At 41.2% G+C, this 27,786-nt stretch overlaps 1 protein-coding gene across 6 annotated transcripts; it reads left to right on the forward strand.

Moving 5' to 3' along the window:
- map7d3 (MAP7 domain containing 3) lies at positions 1-27,772 on the forward strand. Of its 6 annotated transcripts, none has more exons than XM_083915572.1 (20): positions 1-60; positions 9,324-9,428; positions 9,765-9,845; positions 9,953-10,116; positions 10,414-10,525; positions 10,925-11,008; positions 11,710-11,817; positions 12,596-12,697; positions 13,099-13,197; positions 15,090-15,215; positions 17,284-17,423; positions 19,500-19,639; positions 19,769-19,989; positions 21,534-21,663; positions 21,993-22,278; positions 23,041-23,094; positions 23,174-23,246; positions 23,435-23,603; positions 24,564-24,850; positions 24,946-27,772. In XM_083915572.1, exons 1-20 carry the CDS (start codon positions 15-17, stop codon positions 24,951-24,953), a joined length of 2,535 nt encoding a protein of 844 aa, XP_083771698.1. In that variant the 5' UTR covers positions 1-14; the 3' UTR covers positions 24,954-27,772. The 6 variants fall into 6 exon arrangements, with proteins under 6 accessions (XP_083771698.1, XP_083771693.1, XP_083771695.1 ...); XM_083915567.1 differs by having other exon boundaries at positions 11-60; positions 17,308-17,423; XM_083915569.1 differs by lacking the exon at positions 15,090-15,215 and having other exon boundaries at positions 11-60.
- Positions 27,773-27,786: the final 14 nt, after the last annotated feature.

Genomic DNA, 27,786 nt, shown 5'->3' on the forward strand with positions numbered 1-27,786 from the left:
AAAACTTCACAGAAATGGCGGAGGGTGCAACGACTCTCAAAGGCTTACGAGCCCAAATGGGTAAGAAAATACTTTGGCAGCCGTGGTTACTTGTTGGCGTAACGTTACATGTGTGTCTTACAAACGTAGTTACCAGTTTGTAATGTTTGTTGGCAACTGCCGCCGTTAACCGGGTTATTTGAACATGTAGCTCGTCTGTGCTACTAACGTTAGCTCGCTGTCCCGGTTGTCTGCTCACAATGGATGCGGACTAATCTGCAACTTCTCCCCACCGTAAATAGTACAAGTTGGGTTGGATTCACCCATCCCAGCACATAGCTATGTTTATAAGTTCCGGTAAAAGCTAAATGACATAAAGTTCTCGTAGTTCACGTCAGCTAAAGTTGTAATGTCAGAGAGCCGGTTGACATGTCACGACTCAACGTTACTTGTCTGGCGCTTAGCTCACTTTGGCTTCGCTTTACCTGCTTTTTAATCACGTTTTATAACAAATTGTTGCAGTGTGAACACATAAGACTATTTAGATCATCTCTAAATGCTTGGTAAACGAAGCTAACTGCTTTGTAGCTGACGTTAGATTAGATAACGTTGCTCATCACTTGGGGATTATTGTCAAAAGTGATCTGTTATCCCCATCAGGAAGAGTTCAGGAAGCGCTTCTCTGTGTCTTTTGTGTTGAAGTTGATCTGATCTGCGTTAAAGCTCACAGTGCCCTATAAACCTAAAGGGCAGTAACTACAAAAAAATGGCTTTAAAGTTTGTTTCCTGTCACAACAAATGACTTGTTGGCACATTGATGATGGATCATGGTTTAGCAGTTTGCCATTGAATATTTTTTTTATCCAAATCAATCAACCTCCATACTTCCAGGTCCAGATCTGTGCAGAAATGTCATCAGCGTGTGTAGTTACTGCACTTCTTTGTAGTAGAAACCAACTGACAACTCTTTATTTATTATTATTAAAGTCACAGGCCAGCCTGTTCACAGTACATCAGCAGTTTTTGTAGCTTCCTGCTCAAAAAGTGGTCTTCTCTCCTCTATATCCATTGGGCAGTTGTGCTTATTTGTTGACATATGGCATGACCCCCTCCGCCCTCCAGGGAGGGTAACTATAACAATGTCTGACCTGAATTTAAGATAAAGCTGGAGTGTGAGACACTGTCAGACACACAGCTCTGATAAGGCAGCATAGTTTTTCTTTTTAAACGTCTCGATGAAGCGATAAAGGGGTTTTGGTTTGACCAGCAGCTCTACGTCACAAACGGCTCTATTAAGCAAGAGGCACGTTGCATTTTTGTAAATACTTTGTAGACCGACTGCAACGGCAAAGTCTCTATCAATGCTTCTCATCCATGCCTCAGTTGGCCCCTTCCAGACGTAGACATGGATGTTTACTGTGTCTGCATCTGTGGGCATGAATGCACAGTTTGTTATGACTCGAGCTGCAAGTTTGGCTTTTTTTTTTAGTGTTTTTAGGGTGAGAGGGGGTTTTCTGCATACCCAGTGTGGGTGTAGGCATGTTCTACCCATATTCTTCCTGTTTCCCTTTGCTTTTCCATTCAGTATTTTCAATCTGGAATTTACATCCACCCAATTCTGTGGTTTTATGATAATATCCACATTTGCAGTGATGTGAAATGTAGGAATCCTGGCACTGTGAGGAGTGAAAGGATGTCAGTTTGCTGAGCCTTCAGCGGAGGACTGTCAGTAATAAAATAATGTTAGGAATCTAGCTCACGTGCATGGTCATTTCCACAAAAATGTGAGCAAGGATACATTGCACCCTGCTATTATGAAGGGAGATCACACTACTGCAAGTCACACTGCAAGGTTATCCTGATCCTGGCTCAGCGATTGCTGCTGCAGAATTAAAAGCATGAGAAGTATTTGTGAACTGGTCGGATCTAACCAAAGGAGGAAATGGACCAGCCTCAAATCCAGTGTGTACTTTCTTCTTGGATCTGTCCATTTAGCTTGGCTCTTCTAGCACAAGTGCCCCCCTCCTTCTTTATTTCGACCTTTTAAATGGACTCGTGGGCTGTGTCATCGTGTGCACACTCAAAAGATTTGAATTGCAAAACATGTTCATTTGTGTAAGCTCGAACTAAGGTCAGTCTATCATCAGGATAGTTTTGTTCATAAGGCAGATCATACATTTATACATCAGAATTGTTTCTAGTTTATTTTTGGATTGTTCTTGTTTTTCTTTCATTTCACGTTAGAAAAGACGTGCATGCAATACAGCTGCATGCACATACACGACTTCTCTGCCAATTTTGCCTGCAGCTTTGGGGTTGGAGGATAAATTCCCATTTGCAACCAGTTCCAAGTCGTCCAATTATTGACAGTCGATTTCTCTTGGCAACGCTGGCCTGTTGTAATAAAATAGGCCTACATACCACTGGGACGCACATTGTCGAAGAGGCATGGTGTCAAAGTTTAATTTACTGTGGTACTTGAGCTACAGACATCAAAAAGATAAGTTGTGTGACTTAGGGGTTTACCATGTAACAACATATGTCACAAATTGTTGGATGTTTGGTTTGGCGCTCTTGGTTGTAACTTAAATAGTTAGAGGTGTAATAAACCAATTAAGTTCAATTACAGTCTGTGTTTTGGCATGTAACTAGGAAACAGTAACCTAGAATACTTGAAATATATAACTTTTGTTGTATTTAAATGTTTGTGATGTATCTGTACTAGTGTCTGCTATTTCATAAAGAGAGTTGACCATATTTTTTTCTCAACAGAGATTGCTCTCTAAAACATAACACTATAAAACCAATACCATACTCTGTTTAACCCCGAGTGCCTTATCTAAAGATGTAGATTAAAGAGTCTCCCAAGAACTTGATTGATAATTTGTTTACATATGATCAAATCCTTTCAATGCTCATCTCTTCAAAAGAATACGGTCCACCTGGAAGAGGAGACTTCCTAGGAAACTGGGATGTGTCATCATTATCCTGCCAGTACTGCAAATAGCCAAGGCTTACCTTTGCATGAGCAGGTCCCTAGTAATCCCATGGAAGATCTAGTGTGTTTGTGCATGTGTGTGCGCACGTGTGTGAGCGTGCATCAGCGGTGTTATCTGAGGACTAGAAGAAGGTCCCAGAAGGTTGTTTTTATTGAGGCCAAGTACGACTCAAGGTGGTTTTAGGACAAAATGAAATGAACTAATTGCTGGTTCAAGTTGATTTGGTCTGTAAATTAACCTGTTGTAGTGTCTGTTTGGAGGTAAAAATCCCTACGTACTTTTAGCACTCAGTGGCTTATGGTTGTCCACCCTTGCTTTAAGCAGCACAGACACTTCCTGTGCAACAAGCTACTTAATTGTACCATGCAGCAGGGCTCATTAAAGGCTGTAGTCGGAAGGAAGGAGTCCAAAGTAACCCACTCTTGCTTCCCTACTATACCAACATTGTCTCTGTTAGAGAGCCTTCAAAAAGTACGTCTGAAGAGCTTGCTTGGTATTTAGAGAACTAGCATTTGATCAGTGTTAGCACTTAACTTGAAGTGTTATGATGTAATGCAGACTGGCCTGCTTCCTGTTAAGGTTTTTTTTTTCTTCTAGCCTTCAGAGTCGGGTCATCACCAGCCCTCTTTCTGGTCTTTACTGCCACCATTCTCAGCAGCCCTGACCATATCCAATCAATATGTATACGTGCTGCACACAGAATGTTTTTCCAGTGTGCTCCTACTATCTAAAACTGCTGGATGATATTGTAGTTTGTATCGAAATAGCTGTACAAATATATATATTAATATCTGTTACAATAATCATTCTGATTAATTACAGACTAAAAAACCATCACATTAAACTAAGTGACTACAACATGGTGGTTGAGCCCACTGCAGACAGGATCTTTAACAGCATCCATCACTACTGGCTACACATTAGGGCTGTAACGATACACCAATCTCACGATACGATATTCCGTTCACGATACGATATATATCACAATATTCAGTCAAAGCTATGATTCAATACGATTCGTTATAATTCGATACACACGCATCGTTTTCTGAAAGATTCAAAAGGTACAGTGTGATTTTGGTAACATCTTGTGAGTTTTCCATTTACTTGGATCTAATTAACTGAACTGAAAACTAAAAACATCAATTGCACAATATGTGTCTGACGGGACAGAGAGTATACAGCTTGCAAATGCTGGGCAAGATGAATCAAAGATGTGTTGTGAAAATTGTTTCCATTTATTGAAACAGTGCAAACTAGCTTACAAGCCTCTGAAAATATAATACGGTCTCAAATCCTGACAAAATAAAATAGGCAATGGACTCTGTGACCTTGGTAAAGCAGAGGTAAATTTGTGTAAACATACACCATCCATGTCCAGCATGGTTTGTTTTTGGTCACGCCGTAGCTTCTTGGGCTCCTCCGTTAACATTACCTTGTCTGGGTGGTGGTGACGTTTTAGGTGGGCTCATAGGTTGGTGGTGTTTCCGGAGTATTTCATGTTTGTGTGACACAGCTTGAAAACCAAGATGCTTTTGTCTAAGTTGTCACTTTCCTTCTTCCTTTTAAACCCAAAGTGCTCCCACACGTCAGCTTTTAAGCACAAAGGTGTTGGATTTATATTCAACACCATTTTTTGAATCTCCTCGCTCTGACTCCGCAAACAGGAAGAGGTAGATGTTGTCATCTGTTCAAAGACAGTGTCTAGACGGCTAACTTACTCAACAGCGACACTAGCGGCTGGGGGACAAAATCGCTCTTCCTGCAAAGCGAACGGGGGTAAACACGGGGGATATGAAAGGGATTTATGTATAGATTCTAGCGGCTTAAAAATCGTTACTTTTTTGGGGAACAAAATATCGATTTATATCGCAGAATCGATAAAATTGCTCAGCCCTACTACACATACCTGAACAATTGATTATCCAGCACTGATAATGCCATTGATCAGCCTGGTGTATAATCAGAAGGAAATTACTAGAAGTTAATTTCTAGTGGTTTTATCCCTCTAACTTATTAAAGTGTTAGCTGAGTCTGTTGATGCAGGAGCAATGATTTATGCTAATGTGTGCAAATCTCCATAGTGATGGAGTGATGAGAGACAGCTCATCTGACTGGCTCTTTTCAATTCTACGAGCACACCTGGCTCTCTTGAGGTCTGTAGGGAAAACAGAAGCTCTCAGGCCTACACAGCCCCTTTACTTTCCTGTCTGCTTTTACTTCCCTCTAAAGATCAGAGAGTGCAGAATTACGTCTAAAGCCTGTCCCGTAAGAAGGTCATACCATTGAAAATTAATAATTTGCATTATCTAAACTAATTTGTTGACAGTGTTTTGTGTAAGTTAATACTATTTCAGCTGTCTCGATTTTATCCTAAATCTACCGCTTATGGATTTTTGAATATTGGCATCATATCATTCACAGGGTGTTACTGTTGATATACTGTGTATATTTTACAGCCCGACTAAGTAATTGTTGCTTGTAATTTGACAAACTAGTCTGACAAGTAATCTTTGAAAACGGACTGTTCTCTCTATTTAGCTCTAAATAATCTCATTTCAGAGTCCATGTCTGCCTTGATGCAGGCAGCATGGTTGAGAAGCTCTTCATCCATCCTGAGCTGCTGTGTGTATCACTTAGCAACAGTTACCTTGTTACACAGGGTGCTTGACATTTATTTATTGAATCTTTTTTTGCATTTGTGAAGGTGGAGAGAGACGGCAAGATTGTGGAAGGGAGTGAGATATGATTCTGGGCTGTATTCAAAGCCTGGACATTTCTGTTGCATCTAGAGATGCACCGATCCGATACCTGGATCGGATATCGGCTCCGATATTGACCAATTAGCTGGATCGGATATCGGATGATTAACAGCCGATCCAGCATTACGATCCATTTATTTCTTTTTTATTAATATACACAGCAAGTTAATGAAGCCATATCACATTTCAAAACATCTTTTTGCAGTGCACTTTACATGGAAGTGTTAGTTATTTCTTTATGCTGCTAATGTACACTTTGTTATTTGTTGGGAAATAATATGAAGTACATTTATATCTGTGTTAATTTGTTACCTTTTTTTTAACAAGGCTAAATGTTTATGTCAAGCATGATGCCTTCACTCACATGCAAAGGTAAACGGTTCACTCATTCAACAGTAGGATCTGATCGATATCGGGTATCGGCCGATACACTCAGCCCAGGTATCTGTATCGGATTGGATTGGAAAAAAACTGGTGATCTCTGTGCATCTCTAGTTACACCATGATCTGTTCAACTGATCCCAGAGGCATCAAGATTCAACAGCTCAGCATTTTGTTACTCCTTTTTTTGGAGAGAAACTTTGGATTTGTGATTCATTATTGCCCTAGAATTAAATGGCTTTTCCCTCTGAATAAAGATCAACTACTTTTGGCCCACAGTGCCCCTGGTGTTTTTCCGGTCTATTCTCTTGAGTAAAGGAGAATGTGTTGTCAGAAGGTTAATAGCAGTTTCACCAGTGTCCCAAAATCAACGCTAGCCAGTGCTGTCTAGTAAACATACAGCACATGCATGCTAAATAGTGCTTGCTTTGAGATCAGTGTATTTTTGTGGTATTGTATGATTCCTTCCATATGTAAAACTAAATTACACAAATGGTAATTGATAAGGGTAATTAGTTACTCTTCTGTATTGTAACAGATGTTAAAAGTCCAGGCAAATCCCAGATATTTTTCTTCATTTACCCACGGTTAGACCCCCTTCTTCAGCCCCCCTGGTGAGTAGGTTTGAGAGCAAAAGTGACCAGTACACTTCCACTGGGCATGGACTGCAGACTTTGACCCTAATCATTTGACTGGAGAGCATCAATGCTGCTGCAGAATACAGATAATCAGCGTATGAATACCATGTCAGCTCTCTTTGCCCTGTCCAGCTCCTGGTAAATCTGGTTTGTTACTACTTCAGGAGTATTGTTTGGTCAAAATCTCTGTGAAAATCACATAATCCGTCTCAAAATAATCTATCCAGATATCCTGTAATATTTCTTATTTCCTCTTGTCGGCACTAATAAATCTGCACAGGTTTAATGGCGCAAATAAAGCATATTCAGTAGTGAGCTAATGCTATCTCTCAATCTGCGGTGTCACTTCATGTAAGAAGGGCTCTTTGTTCTCTCTGCTTTCCAGAGTAAGGTAGATTGTAGAGTCAATTTCCATACAGACAGGACATGTACTGCAGACCGTGCTGTCCTCTGAGATGAGTGCCTGTGGTGGGCACAGTGGGAAAATTTTCCATACGCTGGATATAGCACGGTAAAAGCTGTTGCATACTTTGATGACATCCAATAGGTTCATTCATGTACCCATTTCAATTCACCATGTCTGCTTCTTTTGAAGACAAATGTCTATTTCTTACCTTTTTACCTTGGTGTGAAGCAGCAGAAAACTTTTTGTTTGTGTTTGAAGCATCTTTATGACTTTTCCAAGTAGGGGTGGGAGGGGTGACAATATTATAGTGACTAGTAATTTATCTACAATATATCAATAATATATCAAGATTGCTTTAATAAAACTACGTATGGCAGATCTGAAAACTGTGTGGCTGCTCCGTGTCAGACAGAAAGAACAGGAATGTAGAAGAAATTCTACAGGAGTCCGTGCAGTTGTCTACTGCTTGGAGGATGCATGTGATCATGACTCAGCATATCATGCCACAAGCAATGGAAATAGGGCATTTCTTATCTTGTCTCCCCTCTGAAAGATGAGGGAGAATCAATACTTTTGTGCCTTTAAAGGGATACGTTGCCCATTCTTTCAGAGATCTGCCGATACCAAAATCTCATCAGATATCCGATGTAGCGTTCCGTGGGGACTTCTGCCATTGAGACAGGCCAAACACAGTTCATTTGAACACAATGCCCACTTTGCAATGACATGACCTGGATTATAAACAGCAGAATATCTCTTTAAGTACATTTGGTCGATTTTGGATTGGCATTTCTGTCGCACTACATCCTACTAATTTATATTTCACCACATCAGAGTATGCCATTGATGACCTAATGTTTGATGTTCTTTATCCAATTGATTCCGTGACAGTGGTGTTTTTGCCTGTTCTAGTACAATTACTACAAATTGCATACACAAAAGATCCTTACTTTTGTTAATTTAGGTAAAGTACAGTATGAATAAAGCATGCAAATGCATGGATTTTTTGGCAGCCCACTCTAAAAACTCACGTCAGAACTTTTCAACATCACTGCATTTGAACTTTATCACCACAAAACAGTAGTTGCTGGTGATGTAAAGTTCATGTGATTTGTAGTACCGGTAACATAAATAGGCTTAAACCTGTAGAAGCAATCTTGCGTTTTTAAAAACACAGGGTACCATTAGATAGATGTAATGTACTAATCAGTATGTAATCACTATTATTATATGCCCATTCATTCATTAATTTTAATGGTTATGGCAACAGTAGATTTTCATGTTAGTGATGGATACAGTCTTTCAGAACACAGTTGGGAGTGTTAATCAGTAATGTGAATATCACATGACTGACCATCGTTCTGCCTCTTTGTCAGCAGTTCAGTAATGCTGAATACACAGCTACACAGAAGGAAAGAGACTGGAGAAAGGACTGATACCAGGGCGCATAAAGCTTGATCATGTCCTCACTGTTTCCTTCCTGCCCCTATATCTCCTAACCATGATTTTCCTGTTAATAGATTAAGCTGAAGAAGGTTTGATTGACCCATTGTTGGCCCTGATGGGAAAGTGATTTGCTACTGTAAAAGCACGTTTGTAACCCTTGCATTCATCTGAAATGAATTGATCATCTATGGGTATAGCAAGAAAATTTTTATGCTAATTTTCTCTCTATGGTGCTAGAAATCACAAACTGGAAAAAAAAAAAATCAAAATTGTAAAACAAAACAGTTTGTTGCAAGCAGAGTATGACTTAAGATGTGTCTTGTATTGATTTTATTTAAATTTGATGTCTTTTGCAGGAAGCTCACATGGGTATGATTCCAGACATGTTTCTCACAACAGCTCATCCCTCTGAGCAGTGTATGACTGCTACAGGGTTGACCATGAGCGGGGGGTTATGTCAGATGGCTGAATAGCTGAATTGTTCTGTTGCTTCAAATCCGTTGGGTCTCACTAGAACTAGCATTCCTATGGCAAACAAAGCACAGTGAAAAACAGCTGATTTAAACTTGATTTGTTTGAACTACTATAAGCAAATTTGTTTCCTAGATAGTATCTGATATACCTGCTTTGTCTGATATACCTGCTTTGACATGATGCGGCTCTAGTTCTCTGTGTGTAAACTGAGGGTGTCTATGTGTTTTCCTGCATAAAGCTGCAGCTGCACAGGCACAAGCCGAGGAGCGTCGCAGCCTGTCAGGGAACAGCCCAGGACCTACAACCAACATCACACCAGCTAAACCTCAGGGGAATAAGCCAGGTAAATGACACCTCACCCTGACACAGAAACAGATTCGTTCCCACAGATACTGCCCTGTCACCGCTCTATTGTCTGCCATAATCTGAACCATTAAATGCAACACAATCCACTTCCACCGCCCTGTCAGTGTATCTTACTGAAGGTACACCCGCGTCATCAACTTATTACTGCAGCAGTGGATAAAGCTCATTAATGACTGTCACATGTACACATCTGCTTGATGCAGAGCCTTTGTAATACTATGCTGCTTTATAATCCCCCCTTTATTCTATGGTAATTTATTGCTGAATATGTTTTTTACATTTTAACCACATGTGCACATGTATGCGTTTGCAGTCCTCGACGGTGCTGCACTTAGAATAGACGACCGACTGCGAGTGGCAAAAGAGAGACGAGAGGAGGCAGACAGACAGCAGGGTAAGAGGACCACCCCGGTTTCTTTGTGAGATTATTTTAGCCTAAGACAACATTCTAATAAGTCGCTTATTTTCCTGCATGCATGCACATACTGTATGTTCGGTCAGCTTTGCGAGACTCTCAGATCATGGAGCGGGAGCGCAAGGCCAAGATGCAAGTGGAGCGTCAAGTGGAGGAGCGTCAGAAAAAGGTTGATGAACAGCGAAGAAAGGAGGAGCAGAAACGATTGGCTGTGGAGGAGAAGAGGAAGCAGAAACAGGAAGAGGAAAAGGTAGCTGCAGTAGGAGTAGAGTCTCAAGAGCCTCAGAGCAGTGCTTGTTGTTGCTCTGCTGAGACTCATTGAATTTACATAAAAACATGATGCAGTTTTTCCTTTATGCACCTTTTTGCACAAGGAGAGGAAAATAATTCTGAATAAAGACAGTGTTAAGGGGATAACAGCCGTTATGTAATGTATATATTGTAGTACAGATGACATTGTCAGGTCTTATCTCTGCTTCTGGTTTAGAAAGAGTTCTACTGTAAATTACTTGCATTTTTCTGTCTCTGTGCCTCTGTAATGCTGTAGGAGCACTACGAGGCAGTAATGCGGCGGACATTGGAGCGTAGTCAGCGAGTGGAGCAGAGGCAGAAAAGATGGTCCTGGGGAGGACTGTCCACAGACTCAGATGGACGAACAGGTAGAGGCCCTGTCATCACTGGTCCTTTATTCACAGTTGACCTGTACAGTAGTCTTTTAGGCTCTCACTCCCAAAACACTACATGCATGTGATCTATCAATTGGCCCCTCTGTTCAATCACTCGAGCAATAAACCACAATAATCTGCAGATTGTTTGTTACTCTGAAATACAGTCATTTCAGTTACATTTTGTTTATAATGTTGAATGTACCAACTAATGACTCTTTGGTGCCACATTTGGAAATACTCAAACCAGTGTATTTATTGCTTTCTCCGCTGGGTGTCAAGCAAATATTGACAGTTACCAGCCAGGTTTGACCTTTTTTCTCTTTCCTTGAAGGATATTCCTCAGCATCTTGTATTTTATGGCTCCTCTCTGAGAGCTCTCTTTTCCCACAGGAGACTCTGATGCTGGCTCCACATCTCCAGTAACTATAGTTATCTCCCCTGCCTCGCCAGAAAAGCCACCAAGGAGTCGACAAGGTTTTATTTGTTGATAATTTGCTCACCAATGTAGCAACGCAGCATGGACCTGCACCAACTCTCTACATAGCTTGGTTACCTACTATGCTTCCCACCACCCCAACCTCACTCCACCCTACCAACCCCCACCTGCAGTCTAACTGGCAGCTTATCACTAACAGTTTTTTTTACGGGGTCTGTATTCTGAATGTGCCTTGTGCTGGGTGAATAGCTGGAAGTATAGCTTTAGGTTTTACTCACTCAAACTGTTGAGCACGTCCAGGTCACATGGGGGCCTTTGCATGGAAGTCTAATTGAATGGCACACAAAAAAACAGAACTAATATCACGCCTTGGTTGTCTGGCACGGATCTTGTTATGTTATGATGCTCTCTTCTTTTGAGTGGCTCACTGACTCTAAAACCACAACTTTGTTATGGTTTGTTAAAAATGTACATTATCATGTTAAACATGATATTTACCAGCAAATTCATGCTGTTTTTGTGTTTTGTGTGCGTCACTAAATGTGCACTGCATTAGTAGCTAATTATAGTATATATCAGTGTATGTAGTTTTTTTGTATTTTTATTTTAGATATATTATTGAAGCAGCATATCACCCTATGCATATTAGGATATTGCAGAACCTTGTACTCCCTCCTCCACTGGCCAACCTCCAGTGTAAAACCCGCCTCCCTTGTCTGTCTCTCCTCCTCCCTCTTAGTGGACAAGCGCTCCACATCCACCATGAACCTGAAACAGCCATCCGAGGCTGGAATCAGCAAACGCCTATCCTCCTCCTCTGCCACCCTTATCAAATCTCCTGACAAAAGTAAGTCTCCTCTTTTCCCTCCCTCCTTCTCCCTCCCTCCCTCCCTCATTTACTCCTTCTCCCTCTCCCTGCCTCCCTTCCTCTTACCGTCCCTGCATTCTTGTGCCCTAACCAATGCTGTATGTACTGAACAGTCTATTATCAGCCAGGTAAACCTTCTTCAATGATGAGTAATGTACTGAGATCCATCAGGTGATGAATTGTAAATCAAACTGTAGAACAAACCCACTTTCTATTCCAACTCTGAAGCCTGGAGTGAACTCTGACCCATGTGCTCTCCATATCCAGGGTTTTACCCACAGGCTCACTGGAGCATTGAAAGAATGGTAAAACAAAATGCTTTAGCTCTCTGTTTCTGGTTCCAGCTAATGATAAAGTAGCATGACCTCTCAATCATTCACTAAAATCAAAATTTCAGAATCAGAAAGGTTCTCCGGCACCAACTGGTGATTCATTAATAAATATGCTCATAGTGGTATGGAAGCCTGTCGCAATATTCCTGAGTGTATTTTGATTCACAAGAAGTGTGTTTGATTTCTGCTGAAAAAATAATCAAGACAATCAGTAGATTTATATTTCTCCACAGCTTCAATTGGCTGCCAACGCCATCTCGTTTTTCTGATATTGTCGATTTCTCTATATTTCTCAGCTTTTTTAATATTCATGCCTTTTCTTTCCCAGGCCTACAGTATGAATATTTTGTAAAAGTCTAAGGGACTTTGTACCAGAGAGAGCGCTGTGTCAATTCACCATTGGGTGTTTCATCATTGTCTCTCAGGTGTTAAGCCGAGGAGTTCGTCTTGTAACCGGTTGCCTAACAATGGCAATGCTGCTCAGGCCAGTAAGGAAGATGGCAAAAAGCTTCAGGTGGAACAGACAGGTGCAAAATATCCCATCTCCATCCCACACTTTGCTTTCATAACAAAGATGATGTATTAGTGCAAAACTGAGCAGACCAACACAGTTAATAAAAAAAGGATTCAATAGTTTCCTTTATAAATTAAGCTCTCTCACAGGTAGATATTTTACATGGTAATTATTTGAACACTTAAAGCTATCAATATCATAACCAGGGATTTACATCCTGAATTTCTGTCAGATTCTGTCAGTAGTCACAGCTGTCCTCTGTGTACTTACACTTCACATCGGCTGCTGTCTGCCCTAGCCTGGTGACTCGCCTATGGCCAAATGAAGTGCACATGACTTGTAAACTGTCTGGGGATTCCGTGTTGACTCCTTCCCAGTGCCTGCTTGGCTATAACTCCACTTTCATGTCCGTAGGCCGTTCTGTCAAGAAGAGAAGTTCCTCCCTCACACGAGTAAGTGCGGGCAGAGCACAGACCCCTGCCAAGCCTGATGAGGGGACAACGGATGATCAAGGTGGCTAGCATGAACAATCACTTATCGTTTTCCTCAGGGCCCTATCTGCATCACTCAGGCCTCTCTGAATAACAAGCATGTTGCTATGATGTTAACGGCTTGCTCATTCTAAATTTGCTCCGTTTTTGAAACTTCATCAAGACTATCTTACGGCTACTAAGAGATTTCAGGGATGCTATATTTTTATATATAGGTATATGGGTCTATACACTGCCCAAATCGTCTTTCTGCGTGCTCCCCTCTTTCTAATTCTTCTCACTGACTGCTGAATTGCCCCTGGGCAGCTGCTATGTCTCTCTAAACTGTTGTGTGTGATTTACTGGGAACACTCGTCCGTGTATGTCTTAACCTTTCTGTTGTCTTAACCCACCAGATCCTGTACTGTGCCGTGTTTCTCACTGACAGCTTCTCTTGTTTTAACCGTTTTCATTGTTTTCTTTTAAAGAGACATCCCGGTTGTGGTTTTGTTGTGCATCATGGTCCGCACTAACACAGTGTATTGTTTTGTTGTCACAAAGTGTTGATTGTTTTCTCCCTCCAAGATGACGTCATAGCTGGATTCAAGTCACTAGGCTTGTGCTTCAGCGTGGTGTGTGTCAGTGCCATCCCACCATAGCACCTTCAGAGCACAGAAAATGACCCCAGCAACTAACTGCAGTCTGTGTATTGCCATTTACCTCCCATGCTTTTGTTAGTCCAACAGCCAATGTCCGCATTCATGCACATCATCAGATGTAAAAAAAAAAAAAGTTCCTGTTTTGCATAAATGTTTGTTCTGTGTGGTAATCCTAAACAATAATACAACACAGCTACAATAATTCATACTGACTTAGTACTTGCAAAAATAACCTTTTTATTAAAGTTATTTAACCCCAAAGCTCTCAAACATAACATGTTTTTATAACTACAACCTAATCTCAGACCAGATTCTTAATACAGAGCTGCAGATCAGCGGCCGTGCTTCCGTGCCCCAGAGGCTAGCACTTAACAGCCAACAACAAATCTGTCTGCAACAGATGTCATCTCAGTAAGGGGTTCCAAAGGGAAGTGGGTGACTCTGGACTCTCCTTTTTGAAGAGCTAGCATTTAGGGACATGTGGCAAAATCATCCTGTCAACACTTAAACTTCTGGTATGATTTCTACTTTGTAGCAACAAAGGCCTACATGGGGAATTGTTAATTCTTTAATTTCATGACTACAAGAGCTCTTAGTTTCTGCTGTGAAATCATTATTCACCATAGTGCTTTCATAATATGCTGACTTGTTCAGTGCTGACCATTGAAGTCAGCTTCCTTATTTTATTCAAATTTGGCACCTTCTTTATATTAACCATAGAAATGTTTCCACAGCAGAAGCTAGAATAACTCTTGCCTGTTCACAGTCACTTGCCCTATCACTTTTAGGTTTGTTTCACTTCTCATTTTCCTACCCAATAGTATTCCTCTTCTGACTTATGAAGTTCACTAATCGATTGTTTTTTCCCATCAGCACACCTCCCTCTACCTCAGGGGACCATTGATTTGACCTCATTGTCTATTTTGACTACTTTTTTAACTGCTCGTCAGTTACCAGACAATCAGTCTTTGGACTGTCTCAGCATTCTTCCATGGCATCCTTTCCTTACTGTCTCTTATCCTCATTTGATTGAATGTCACTTACAGTTAACAGGTTAAAAACTGTTGATAAGGAGCCCATGTAAGAATATTGAGGCATAACCCTTGGTTGTTTATGTTGATTCTTTCCTGTTGGTTAAATCACATGGTGACCTTTCTAAACTTAATTGACCCCCCTATCCCCCTTCTTTGTTTTACCTACATCCCCCATCCTCATCCACTCTTTCCTTGGCCTCTTTGTTCTCTTTTTTTTTTCGGGTGATTTTTCGGTCATGTAGCTCGCAGGCCACCGGCCGGCACTGTGGATGGAGGGGTCCTTAGTCGCCTGCTCACCCCCACCCAGGCCTCACTAGCTAGGAGCAAGAGCGCCGCCGCCCTGTCAGCTGAAGGAACAGATGCTCCAGGTAACCTAGGAGACACTGACAGAGAGGAAAGGAGGCCAGACACAGACCCTGGTCCTCTTTACTTATCCTTGTTTTATCGATAGAAAGTCAACCCAGTCACTCCCATTATCACTTTACTAGATCTGAGCTCATATCCCATATCCCAGATCATCATGCTTTTAGAACAATCCTGTCAAAGTGAACGCTGGCTTCTTGGTGGTGGTGGTGGAATTACAGAAGTTGCAGCCCTGTGTAAAAGCCCCTATTGTACTGATCAGCTGTTCTTGCTGTGTATGTACAGTAATTATTTGCAAAGTACACTCATGTGAGAGAACATAGTTACTCAGTAAATATTGAGAGACAGACACACACACGTCCAACTCACATGCACTCTTAGATCTGACACAATTGGCTGTTGTATGCTGTGCTGAGCTGAGCTGAGCAAGGCCGACTTGGCTGGGAGCATTTCTCTACATCTGAGGAGCCTCAGGGTCCACGCTGGGAGATTTGCGCTAAGCTGCTTACCTGTTGGTTATTGTTACGTCAGGTTAAGACTGTTGTGCTATTGCATGTGTTCTGGTAGTAAGGCTGAAATGCTGAAATAGTAATTAATGGCATTTCAACAGAATATATCGGCTTGACGTCACACTAATCAAAATTAGTACATTCCCATTCTGGCACTGAATTCTGGGCTGACATTTGGTACTAAAATATGCTCTGAAGCCATCTAGGTGGGATTTTACAGTACGTCTCAACAGATGACTTGCATGCTTTACATTAAAAGTGAAGTGTTTCTTGAAGTGTGCTCCAATGGGAGTGATCTACAGTACATAAGGGCGCAGTTGAGGGTCTACAAAGTCCCAGACTCAGCATAGATGACCCTAAATGAATCTGAAACCTGACACGCACTGATGAATACTGCATTTTTGTGTTGACTTTTTTTTGTAAGACTGAAAGAACCATACTATAAAGTACTGACTCACTGCACTGTATCCCCCTTGTTGGTTTTAGGTTGTGGTGTTTATTGATCGGCCATTACAAACCCATTAGCAGCTATAGAGCTTCTGCTAAGTATAGCCCCAGTTGAAACATGACACATTCGCATTAGCAGCAGCAGTAGCTTATGAGAGGGTAAATTTCATACACCATAGCTGCTCAGTGCACAGTCAGAATAAATTACAAAACACATTTGTGGCCAGGCTGTGGCAGAGAGAGTTCTCCAGGTCTCAGGATTATCATGGCTAATCCCTCAATCTGACACAGCAATCTCATAGCCAGTGAACAACAGTCCTCGCTCTCCTTGCCAACTACAGCCCACACTCTGTGGTAAGGACAGTTATAGTTATTTAGCCACTTGGCATCAACATTTTAGATCAGTTGGTCCTGTTTACATCCAGTTGGGTTGGTTTGTGTGTTGAAAGCTTTAGAAAATTGTAAGACAATGCTTGTGCCAGAGACGGCTGTGTCTTTAATCCAGGCAAATGTTGTGTGATCTGGAGCCTGGAGAGTTGCATTGTGAAGGCAGGAATGACTCAGAGACTAATTTTTTAGTTACATCAACTGAATACAACACACACGACTATAAACACTTATTGTGAGTTCAGTGTACTAATAAATGTGTGTGATATGTCTGTAGTGTCAGTGTTTGTGTACTGTGCTGGTGGTAGGTTTTGTGTAGTGTGGCCTGTGCTGTGGTGCTTGGTGTTCAGGTTTGTTCATGTTGTGTCCGAAAGCTTTGGCACCTGTGGAGTGTGGTTTTTGTGACGTTGGTACCCGCTGCCCCTTATGTCTGCTGTAATCTCCTGCCCAACAAAGCTTCAGAAATCATGCCATTGCCCGCCCAAAGTGCTATATCTAACAAATTGCTTTTTTTGTGCTTTTGTCCCCTTAAAAAAAAAACCCTACCGCATTTCTTCCCACCCTCCCTTTCTTTCTCTCTCTCTCTCTATTTCTCTCCCTCTCTTTTCCTCCACTCTTTGCATTCCTCTTTCTTTTGGCTCTTTGCTGCTTTGCTGCCCAACGCGGTTGCTTATCACACCTCCCATTGGTTGTGCTCCCCTGGCCCTCCGATGACTGTGTCCTTTACCAGAGTATCACCTGTGTCCTCGCTCAGCCTCTGCCACTCCCCTGCATCCACCGCGGGGACCCGTGCGCAGCCGCAGCATTGACCGACAGAAGAGCGGCATGACCACCTCAGTGTCGGCCGACGGAGCCCTTGACCCCTCACTGGTGAGAACACCTTTCGACGTTAATGTTACTAACTGACCTACAAAGAAAACTGTTTGAATCAGACATTTACTAAAACAGATGAATAATGCATTTAATGATCTGAAGTGAAAGCTGTAACTGCAGATGGTCATTAATTCCAGATTGTCCTCCCTGCGCCCTTCTCCTTCAGCTGCGTTTTTGTATCTTCATTAAATATGTGGCTCTTATATGGTTATGCAAGTATGGATACTCCGCATACATGTGTGTAAAACGGCAATGCAGGAGGTAGCTGACTGACTGATAATGCTCCCTAGAGGAGGTCTGTTTGCTTGAACAGTATTGGAAGGGAAGCTTGCTGACGATTTGATCACGTTTCAGTTAGTAGGTACAGTCACTTTGGATGCCTGAATATCACTGTTGTATGGAAAATGCTGTAGTAACATGTCACCTGTTTGTTAGATTTCAACTGACAACAATAACTCAGTTGAAAATTGTAGTAATTAATTTAAAATACAGCTATGTAGTCAACAGGATAATGTTGAATTATTTTACAGTTCTGTGTCAGTCAGTCAGTTTGATGTTTACTGATGGAGTAACCTGGCTTTAGATGGTCTTTAAATGGTATCGTCCAATCTTTAATTTTTGTTTCCAAAATTGAGATTAAATTGGTCAAGAGACAAGCAAGTGGCAACAAAGACTCTGATTTATATGCACATATCCGGCTAAATTTGCCTGTCAAAGTACCTCTGCAGGATGCTAACCACAGGGAAATGTTCCTCCAGCTGTTCTTTGATCTTTACTCATCACTCATAATATTAACTTGTTCATATATTGCCAACTTACTGCTACTTATAAGTGATGTCTCATGTTTTCACTTGGTTACCCGTAGTGCCTGGCTGTCTTTCTCTCACTCTCTCTTGCTCTCTCTCTCTTGCTTTCTCTCTCTCTTGCTCTCGCGCATATAACCTGCCTCCTGTCCTCCTCTTCCGTGGCTGTGAAGGCCCTCATTGTCGTAGCATGAGACAAAGGGATCCACAGTGGCCTGATTATGGACAGATCCGACCATGCAAAGTTGCACCCACCCCAACCCTGGGGCCTGATATCTCAAAAGCCTTTGACAATACTCACCCCACCATCTGTTTTCCTCCACACGCACAAATTGGTGTGGAAATGATTTAAAATTAACAGCTTATCATGCAGGCATTGTGAGACACTTTAAATGTGTTCTTTCCAGTCAGCTGAGTTAGGCCACCTGCCTACAGTGGCGGTGTTTCTTGTTACATTATCAAAAGGTTTATAAGAAAACAACTTTAATAGTGCAAAAAGACACCATGTCGGTTTCTACAGGATATTATGATGGGTTTAGGATTGTCATGGTGAAGTAAATGGCTGTTACTGCTGTGTGTGTATTTGAGATGATTTATTTTTTCTTTGTACAAAGATACTGTCTATTTGCCGTTCTTGCGCCAATGCTATATTGACATAAACAGGAAATGAATGTCCTGTCCCTCTTAAGAAACTGTACGCCGATCACCGATTTACTGTTCTGCTTTTCCGTCCCATCCTCATCCATCAAGTAATTTGACCAAAGCTGTTAGAGTTTATTATAAAAGAGATTTCTCACATGGGTACATAAAATGAATTGTCATTTTTCCTTTTGGGACCCAGGGCTCCTTCACACCAGCATTGTGTCACTGTTTGAAGTATCAGTTAAACTATATGAAGAATCTTAAAAAGGAGTTTATGATCAGTTTTCACTGTAGTTACTCCGTTATAATAGGCAGGCACCCATGTTTTGGGGCAACTTTTCCCCCCACAAACTCCTGATTCTGTTCAAATGTAAAGATAATTATATTGCATAGACCAGTAGTTGCCAACCTACGTGAGCAGATCCTTTTTGGGGTCCCAAGATCAACATTAGGGATCACTAGATGATTAATGGGATACATTAGAAATATATACAGTATACAGTATTTCTGCTACCCATGTAATGTTAACTTTTTGCAACAAAGTGCTACAATTTATGCCCACATTAATAGAGTGAGCGATTATCATGAATAAGTTCCTCACTTCTGTCCCATCTCTGTGGAACGACAGAAGGACAAGCAGTTAACACCATCGCCTGGAAGGCAACGTCCCGCCTCCCCATCTACATCTACTACCCTGGGGCGCAACCGTTCACCATCCCCAGCCCCCAACCCAGCCCCAAAGAGGACCCCCTCCCCATCAGCATCCAAGTAAGATTTCTTTAATACAGCTTATGTTATTTAGTGATATTTTACTCTAAGTTTATTGAGAGTTTGGATGCAGCCTTTTATTTATGATTTCATCATAAATCATGAACAAGTCACACTTTTTTCTTACAGGCAAAGTTCCAAGTCACGCCCACCCTCACCGGGTGCAATGAAACAGCGCCCCCCATCCCCCCAGCCTACGTCATCCAAACCTCCACCTATCCAGAAACCAGCTCTCACTCCAACAGGGCCCCCCACCCTGCGAAAGAGGGACTCCAAGTCTAAGGACCTGTGTCCTGTCCAGGCTGTGTCTCCACAATCCTCTGATTCCAGCAAGACCAAAGAGAAAGATGGTGAGCAATTCTCAGTGATAAGAATACAGTCCACAATATTAATGTTTTATTGAATTTCATAAATATATTTATATTTATAGAATTCATTTCATATTAGTACCAAACATGTTAATAGTTCCGAGGAACTTAGGTACCTTTCCTGGTCAGCTGACAGATCAGTCAGTACCAATATTTACCAAGGCTGCTCTTTATTCTGGAAACCAGGATGTTTGCACTGTGCATCAAGACCTGCTGTCAGTTTCAGGGAGGGAAGTGACACAGCAAGTCATCTATTTTTATCTTGACTATATGAATATTACTGAAGTTCATTGCTGCACAGGTCCAAACCTGCTTACGCACCCCAAAAAAGATCAAAGTCGTTTCTTTGTTGACATTTCACTGAGGCACATCTTGTTTCAGATAATCACCTTTAAATAATTGGGTGTCCCTTAATCTGTTGCAAAGATTGCAACTACACAAAGGCTTCTTACTCGTCATCCTCCACACCTGTTCTGTTTACACTTTGCATTATTCATAGTGAACAAAGTTGGTGCAAAAGGAATTAAAAGGAGGAACTACAACAGCCAAAGCTGTTGGGTCCAAAATACATTGCAATAGGATGGTTTGTTAAATTAATACTCAAATACTGTATTAATAATTTGTTACGTGTGTGTTTGTGTGTGTCTGTGTGTCAAACTGACGTGGCAAAAGCTCAGTTTGCTATAAATCTCAGTGGAGCAGGAGACCTATTAAGTTCCAGCTGGAGTCACATCCTGTTACACATCCAAGGTTGTTGCTGCAGCCACCTTCTGGAGAGAAGCATGCTCTGCACCATAAAATCGCTTAGTAATTGTTTAATACTACATGCAACTGGACAAAGACTTTTGTCCACTGTATCCACTAGAAATATGTAAATAGAAAATGTTTGTAGGTAGTACAGTTTAGGTATGCATATTTATGTTTAGGATTGTATGAAAAGATACATCTTTTTTTTTATTGATATCAAATCAATTGAGAGGATTTATGTGGGCAAAATGTCTGTTTTTGATTCATCAACCAAATGTTTAAGTACCCAATTTTGTTCCATAAATCTCATACAAATCTCAATATTTCCACAAAACAGTCCTGCTCATCGATTTGCAACATTGCCTACCATAGACTGAAGCACTCAGAAATATTAAAGGGATAAATGCTATGCTTTAAATGGAATGGCAAAATCTCTAATGACAGACAAATAGATTTTTATTTCATTGTATGTATTACCCTGTGTAATGTATGTGACTGTATTCCCGCAGAGTTCTCTGAAAGAGCACAGCGAAGATCATGTGAAAGTCACACAACTCTGTATCAGGTGGCTTGTTTCTCTGTTCAGCTCCTGTCTCTCTCTGTCAGGGCTAACCACCTCTGCCAGTCTGGCTGTCTCTCCTTTCTCCATTATTACTCATCCTCCAGTCAGTGCGTCCTGTGGAGGGCCAGGTGCTGTGGCCTCAGATCAGCTCTACAATGAGAAACGGGTAACATAAAGTGCTAAATGTATTTTCTAATTTTGTCTTTCTACCTGTCAGACTCTAAAGCCGCAACAGGCACCAACTCGGCCGCTGAGGCAGCCAAGATCCTGGCAGAGAACCGCAGACTGATGCGAGAGCAGAAAGAGAGAGAGGAGCTGCTCAGGATCCAGAGGGAGGAAGAAGAGAAGTAAGATTATTAGAACTGTTCAGTGAATGTATAATATTTATCTCCCCAAATCATCTTTCACCATTTCTATCATCATTTTGCGTATGGCAGCAATGCATCAGATATGATAACAACAAAGTACTATGGACAACACGGCAGTACTGGCTGTTAAATCGCTCCCAAGGGAATTGTAGTTATTAATTGAAACCAATTGTTTTGACCAGGCTAAAAGTCTCCGTACTGTTGATAATGACCTCCTACATGTCCACTTTTTTAACTGTATTACCTGTTACCTGTATTTATTTGTGAGAGTGCTTTTAAGCCATTTGCTGCTGTTTCTTCACCTCAAGGGTGAGAAAGGAAGAAGAGATGCGTTTAGCGGAGGAGGCTCGTCTGAAACGCCTGGAAGAGGAGAAGAAGCTTGCAGAGGAGAGGAAAATCCAAGAGGAGGAAGATGCTCGCCTAGCAGAGGTGGAGCGGGTGAGAATGGCAGAAGAGGATGCAGTGAAGCAGGCTGAACTCCAGAAGGAACGGGAGGAGGCTGAGGCCAAAGCCCTGGAGGAGGCGGAGAGAGTCCGTCAGGAGAGAGACCGCATCATGCAGCAGAACCAGCAAGAACGACTAGAGAGGAGGAAGGTATGAGTAGACTAATGGAGAGAATCCTCTGTGTGTTGCTTGATCCTCCGATCAAAATCTGTTCTGAAGTGCATGACCAGATGTCCTGACCAAAATAGCAAAATAATATTTTAACTGGTTTAATCCAGAGGCTCTCAATAGTTTCTCAGGACACTTTCCATAAATAGTAGATATAGAGTCCTAGAGCATACTCTGATTTACAGAGACCAACAATTCCCATGTTAGCAATAGCAACAGGGGCATTGAAAACCTCACTTTTAACAGGCAGGAACTTCAGACAGACCTTAGGTTCTATGCAACTGACGTCAATTCAGTTAGCTGCAAGTAACATTGTACCTGAAGAGAATAGGGATCATTTGAAGGGCATTCAAAACACACACACACACACACACACACACACACACACACACACACACACACACACACACACACACACACACACACACACACACACACACACACACACATAGACTAAATTAAACACTGATTCACATTACGGTATTTATAATATACAGTATGTAATCTATAAACTAAGATTTAGAAATTATTTTTTTTTACTACGAAGCCTTTAAAAAGATTATAATTTCAGTAAATAAATATTAAAACTTCAGACCTCCAGGCAGAGTGCCACAGACCCTCCTTTAAGAATCAAGAATTTTAATCAGTGTCCAACATAAACAGAGTTTTCTTCATGTTGCCTCATTGTGTAGATCTCGATGGATCAAATTACTTACAAAGATATGCTCTCCATTTTCGTTTCAGAGAATTGAAGAGATAATGAAGAGAACAAGAAGAGGGGACCAAAGTGACTTTAAGGTGAGCTCATGTTCATTCAGCCTGCAGACAACATCATCTACACTGAGTGTATGTTAACCAAGGTTTGTCTCCTGCGTAGAGAGATGAAGGAGATGACGATAAACAGGAGAATGGAGAGGACGGAGAGGAGGGAGATGACTGTGAAACTCAGAGTAAGTGTACTCATGTCCTTACTCAGGATATCCGAGTGCATGAAGAGCACTGCATTTCTCAATGTGGTGTTTTGTCATTGAGAGAGAAGGAGTGTTTTACCCCTGTTTGCTTTTGTTTGCATATCCTTTACATAAATGGCTTGTGATTTATGACATGTCTCATTCAACCATTTCCTCCACTCACATAGGCCAGACAGATGACATCGGCATGGATGATGACAAAGACGAGTGTTGTCTGTCCTCTGGTGAGCCGTTGGCACAACGAGAGGAGCCCCTGGGCAGCGTGAACGGAAAACCAGAGACGGACGACAAGGAGAATAACAATGGCATAAGCACAGATGAGACTCAGGCAGTAAGGTATGACTCTTGAAGAGATAATGAACCTCACAGAGACTGCTCAGAGTGGTGCTGACATTACTTTATTGTTAACTGAATCAGCTTTATTGGCCAAGTATATGTGCAAATGCAAGAAATTTCACTCAGGTTTTTGCATCGGCCTCCATTTACTCACACGGAAAATGACATAACAGGAAAGAATCAGGACAACAAAGCTGGACAAAGGGAGTGGACAGGCAGGCTCTTATGTACTTATGTGAAATGTTTGGTTTGGTCAATATGCTAGTATTTGAGTGCCTTAACTTTTACAGTTAGAATTCTGGCCAATGAGCCACTGTTGAATGTTTACATTTTTTGAAAGAAATATATATATACAGTATATTTATAATTATAATGCCTGTCTAACAGAATTTAAAAAAATGGAAGTAAATTGATGTGTTTATTTTAATTATAGATCATTATAAATATGCAATGTTTAATATCTTGCAAGGAGTCACACAGTGAGAAAAAGAAATCCTGTATGGAAATAAAAACAATTTGATCCATCACGATGTCTCAATAATCGTTTTATGATGGCATTGTAGCCGAGAGGGTTATATCCCTTCCAGGAAAGCACAGATTTTGGCAATTCACTCCCACGGCATTTAGAAATAACTTTTAAAAAAATGAAATAAAACTTTGTATTTAGGACTCGTTTTTCAGAATTTTCTTCTTCAGTAGAAAAGATTGGGATGGAGCTGAGATGGACTTTCATTCACTCATTCATTTCATTTCACTTTCATCGGATGTGTTTGTTATTTGAAATACATAAAGTAACAGCAGCCTTATCCTTTATTAGACTGGGTTTCTTTCTGCCATCATGCACTCACTTCCCCATCTGTCTGTGACAAAATCGTGTTAGAAACGTGATCCGGAAGGTGAAAGACAGATTTCTAACAGCCTCCCACCTCTACCTCCGTCTTTCACCCCTCCCCTCTCCAGTCCAGTCCCTAAGAGCCGCCTCGTCGAGGGCTCAGAGTTCCTGAATGAGCAGGACTCCGCCAAGGTGGTCTCAGGTCTCAACGGTAAATCCAACCAGTGGAGCTTTGAGGAACTCATTGACCTCAACGTCCACTCCAAGACTCGGCCACTCATCGAGGCAGAGGACTGTAACCAGCTCTTGATCAACTGTGACGGGAGCTCAGACGGGGCCAGGGTAGCCTTCGAGGACAAGGGAACCCCCGTCAACACCCTGCATTCCTCTAATCAACCCATAGAAGCTCTGTCAGGTGAGGAGTCACTTACATTTGTTCATCTATTGGGCATTTTTTGACTTATTCTTCTTAAAGGTAGACTGTAATTCTTTCTTCCTGTGTCTCTGTAGAGATTTGATGCTGCAGCCGTTCCTGAGAAGCCTCTTACTGTTGCACTCGTAAGGTTCCTGTCCAACTGAGCTCCTTTAAAAAAAATTAAAAGCCCTCTACCAGTTCCAGCTTCCTCCTCTTTCTCCTCCTCTTTCCGAGGGAGGAGCACAAGTTGAAGCGGAAAGACCACCCCAAGTGCCACATTTGCACCCCACATTATGAGGAAACAAATAAATGAAAATGATATATTTAAGAAAATGTAACGCTTCAGGGAAATAACATATATTCCTTCAACATGCTCACTTCAGGTCTCTTTCCTCTTCCTCTTGTGTTTAGCTCTTCTTCAGATTTTTTTTTTTTTTCTATGTTGTGTCCAAATTTGATGATGTTTTTTAAAAGTTGTGTCTTTGTCAGGGGTGCATTTGTTGTAATTTATTAATTTTGGCTTCTTTGTTATTGTAATTATTGTTATATGTTTAGTTTTTTTTTTGTTTTCTCTCTTGTATGAGAATATTCCAGCACACATGCACATTCGGCTGTGTGAATTGAATATTGTGAGTTAAAGGAAGGAACATTAATACATTCTGTTCTGTCGGGGGTCAGGTGGGGATAGCATCCAAAGTTTTCGCACGCGATTCATCTAAATCGACTCGACCGGCTGCTTTTTGCAGCATCCAGCAATATGGCCTTACCATTTTCTCCCAACTTCTCATTTTTAAGAGTGGATATACAAAATTGCTCATGCTGAAGCACATATGCGCACAGTTTAGACTTTACGTGCTTACACCTGGGAGCATAAAGCTCTGTCCTCTCAGCCCCATTTTTCAGTCCCACCTCCTCTTGCCGTGTGTTTCCTTCTTTGGACACTGGACGGCGTCAGAAACACAGCTCCAACTGTTACATTTGAAGATGAATAGCGTTGAGATTCATTCACAGCACTGTAGTGAATTCACATGTTCAGTGAAGTTTCTCCAGTCTGTTCATTTAGGTTTTTGTTCATTTTTACATATGTATATAGAATATATGTTTACTAACAACATCATTGTAATTTCCATCAGAATGTGAGTTGCATCCAGGTTTGGTCTCATCTTCACCAAAAAACTGTTTGAATAACCATAACTGCAACATACTATCTTAACAGGTGAAGTCCATGAGTTGAATTCTAAACTTCTTAAGGCGGTATGTGTTTGTTATTGAACTGAACTTGAATAGTCAGCTGAAACGAAGAATCAGGTTTTCAGTTATCTGGTTGTAACTTGATCTTTACCAACACATCCATGCACACTTCTCCACCCATCCCTCTGTCCGCACGGCTCTCATCCATTACATTTATTTCCCATTCGTTTACCGTCTTTGAAAATTCCCAACACACTAGCTGCTACATCTGACAAAATGCATTTCAATAATTTTTTATAATATAAAATTTGGCTGTTTTGTTTATATATGAAAATACATTTCTACATATATTTAAGTGTTACTGTTGTGTGTGTATATAATCAGTATTAGGCAAATGAAGCCATGTTTAGGATGGAGCGGCGTCAGGATGTGGATAATTGAAGTCTCTCTGTACGTGACTGTGCTATACGTTAGGTTTCTGTTCGACTCGTGCCCTGTGACGGGGTTGTCAGGTTACGTTTGGGCAGCCTGGAAACATTTTAACAAAGCCCTCCTCCACGTGAGCTCTGTAAAAAAAAAAAAAAACAAGGGACCAAGTGGGGACCCACTATATGTTTCTGAAAAAAAGGTGTTTGTATTTGTGTATATTTAAGAGCTTTCAACCCCATAAATTCTGATTCTGTATATTGCCTCACAGAGACTAAAAGCTGACATTTTGATGGCGAGTTGCTAAAGCCCTCAGCAACATGTCTGACCCGTGATCAGTCAAGGCTGTGCCTCTTTATGATGCTTCAAATGTCATCAAAATATGTTCTATAGCATGTGAAAGGATATTGGATAGTTACAGTAGGCATATCAGCTCAGGTCTTAACTATTCTCCTTTGTATATGAGGCAGGGCACATCACCAAACAAAATATGACAGGGGTCTGATTTCTCATGAACTTTATTAAAACCTTGAAATTTCCCATGCTTGGAGAGACCAAGCACAAGGTTTTTGGGACCTTGATTTTTGCCTTGTTTTCTGCTGGCTGACTAAAAATCTCTTTGTACATAAAGACTAAGGGCTTTAGATCTTAGCTTTGATCAATAAGCTCAAAGAATGTAACAGACTCCATAAACCGTCCTTCATTATTTACCATGTCTCTCACAGCTGCTGGCTTTTTTGGCTTTCATCCATTACTCATTTAGAAAACATGAGTCTTTGCACTGTCACAAATTACTGGCTATGTTAAGAGAATGGTTAGTGAGGAGTAGCTTCACTGTACAGACCCATAGGAGAGTTTTGTGATATTCTGGAAACAATTTGTTCCTTCCCAGATGTTTTAGAAGTCTCATTCGTAACCTAAACCTCGCCTATTCCCAAACTCCACCTCAAACCTTTCCTACTCCTCTTTCCACTCGTGAGTAGCACCTGTGTGCTGTTGTAGCTGCTGCTTGAACAGATACTGTATCTATTCCAGGTCTTGCTGCATCCTTGAGGGCTGGAGTGCAGAGCCGACCGCTCTTACGTCCTCAACTTTGTCTTTAACAATAGGGTAGAACGGTGCCTTAGATTGAGATTTAGTATTTTTATTGTATCACAGTTAACTGAGAAAGCTTGTCCTTACCTCTGCCTCGACAATCAGTCTACCCAACCAAGGCGACTTTGTGAATATGAATAAATATTTCTCTGGAAGATTTACAAACCTAACAACTCCCTGTCCACAAGTAAGATTTGTTCTGTAAATATATCTAAAGTGTACTG

The sequence above is a fragment of the Echiichthys vipera genome (genome assembly GCF_963691815.1).
Source record: "Echiichthys vipera genome assembly, chromosome: 6".
In the NCBI taxonomy this organism is placed as follows: Eukaryota; Metazoa; Chordata; class Actinopteri; order Perciformes; family Trachinidae; genus Echiichthys; species Echiichthys vipera.

Coding starts and splice junctions, on each gene's coding strand:
- map7d3 (XM_083915572.1), top strand. CDS start 15: ATGGCGGAGGGTGCAACGACTCTCAAAGGCTTACGAGCCCAAATGG. Junction 10,117..10,413: donor AGAAACAGGAAGAGGAAAAG/GTAGCTGCAGTA, acceptor GTAATGCTGTAG/GAGCACTACGAGGCAGTAAT. Junction 23,604..24,563: donor GATGAGACTCAGGCAGTAAG/GTATGACTCTTG, acceptor TCCCCTCTCCAG/TCCAGTCCCTAAGAGCCGCC.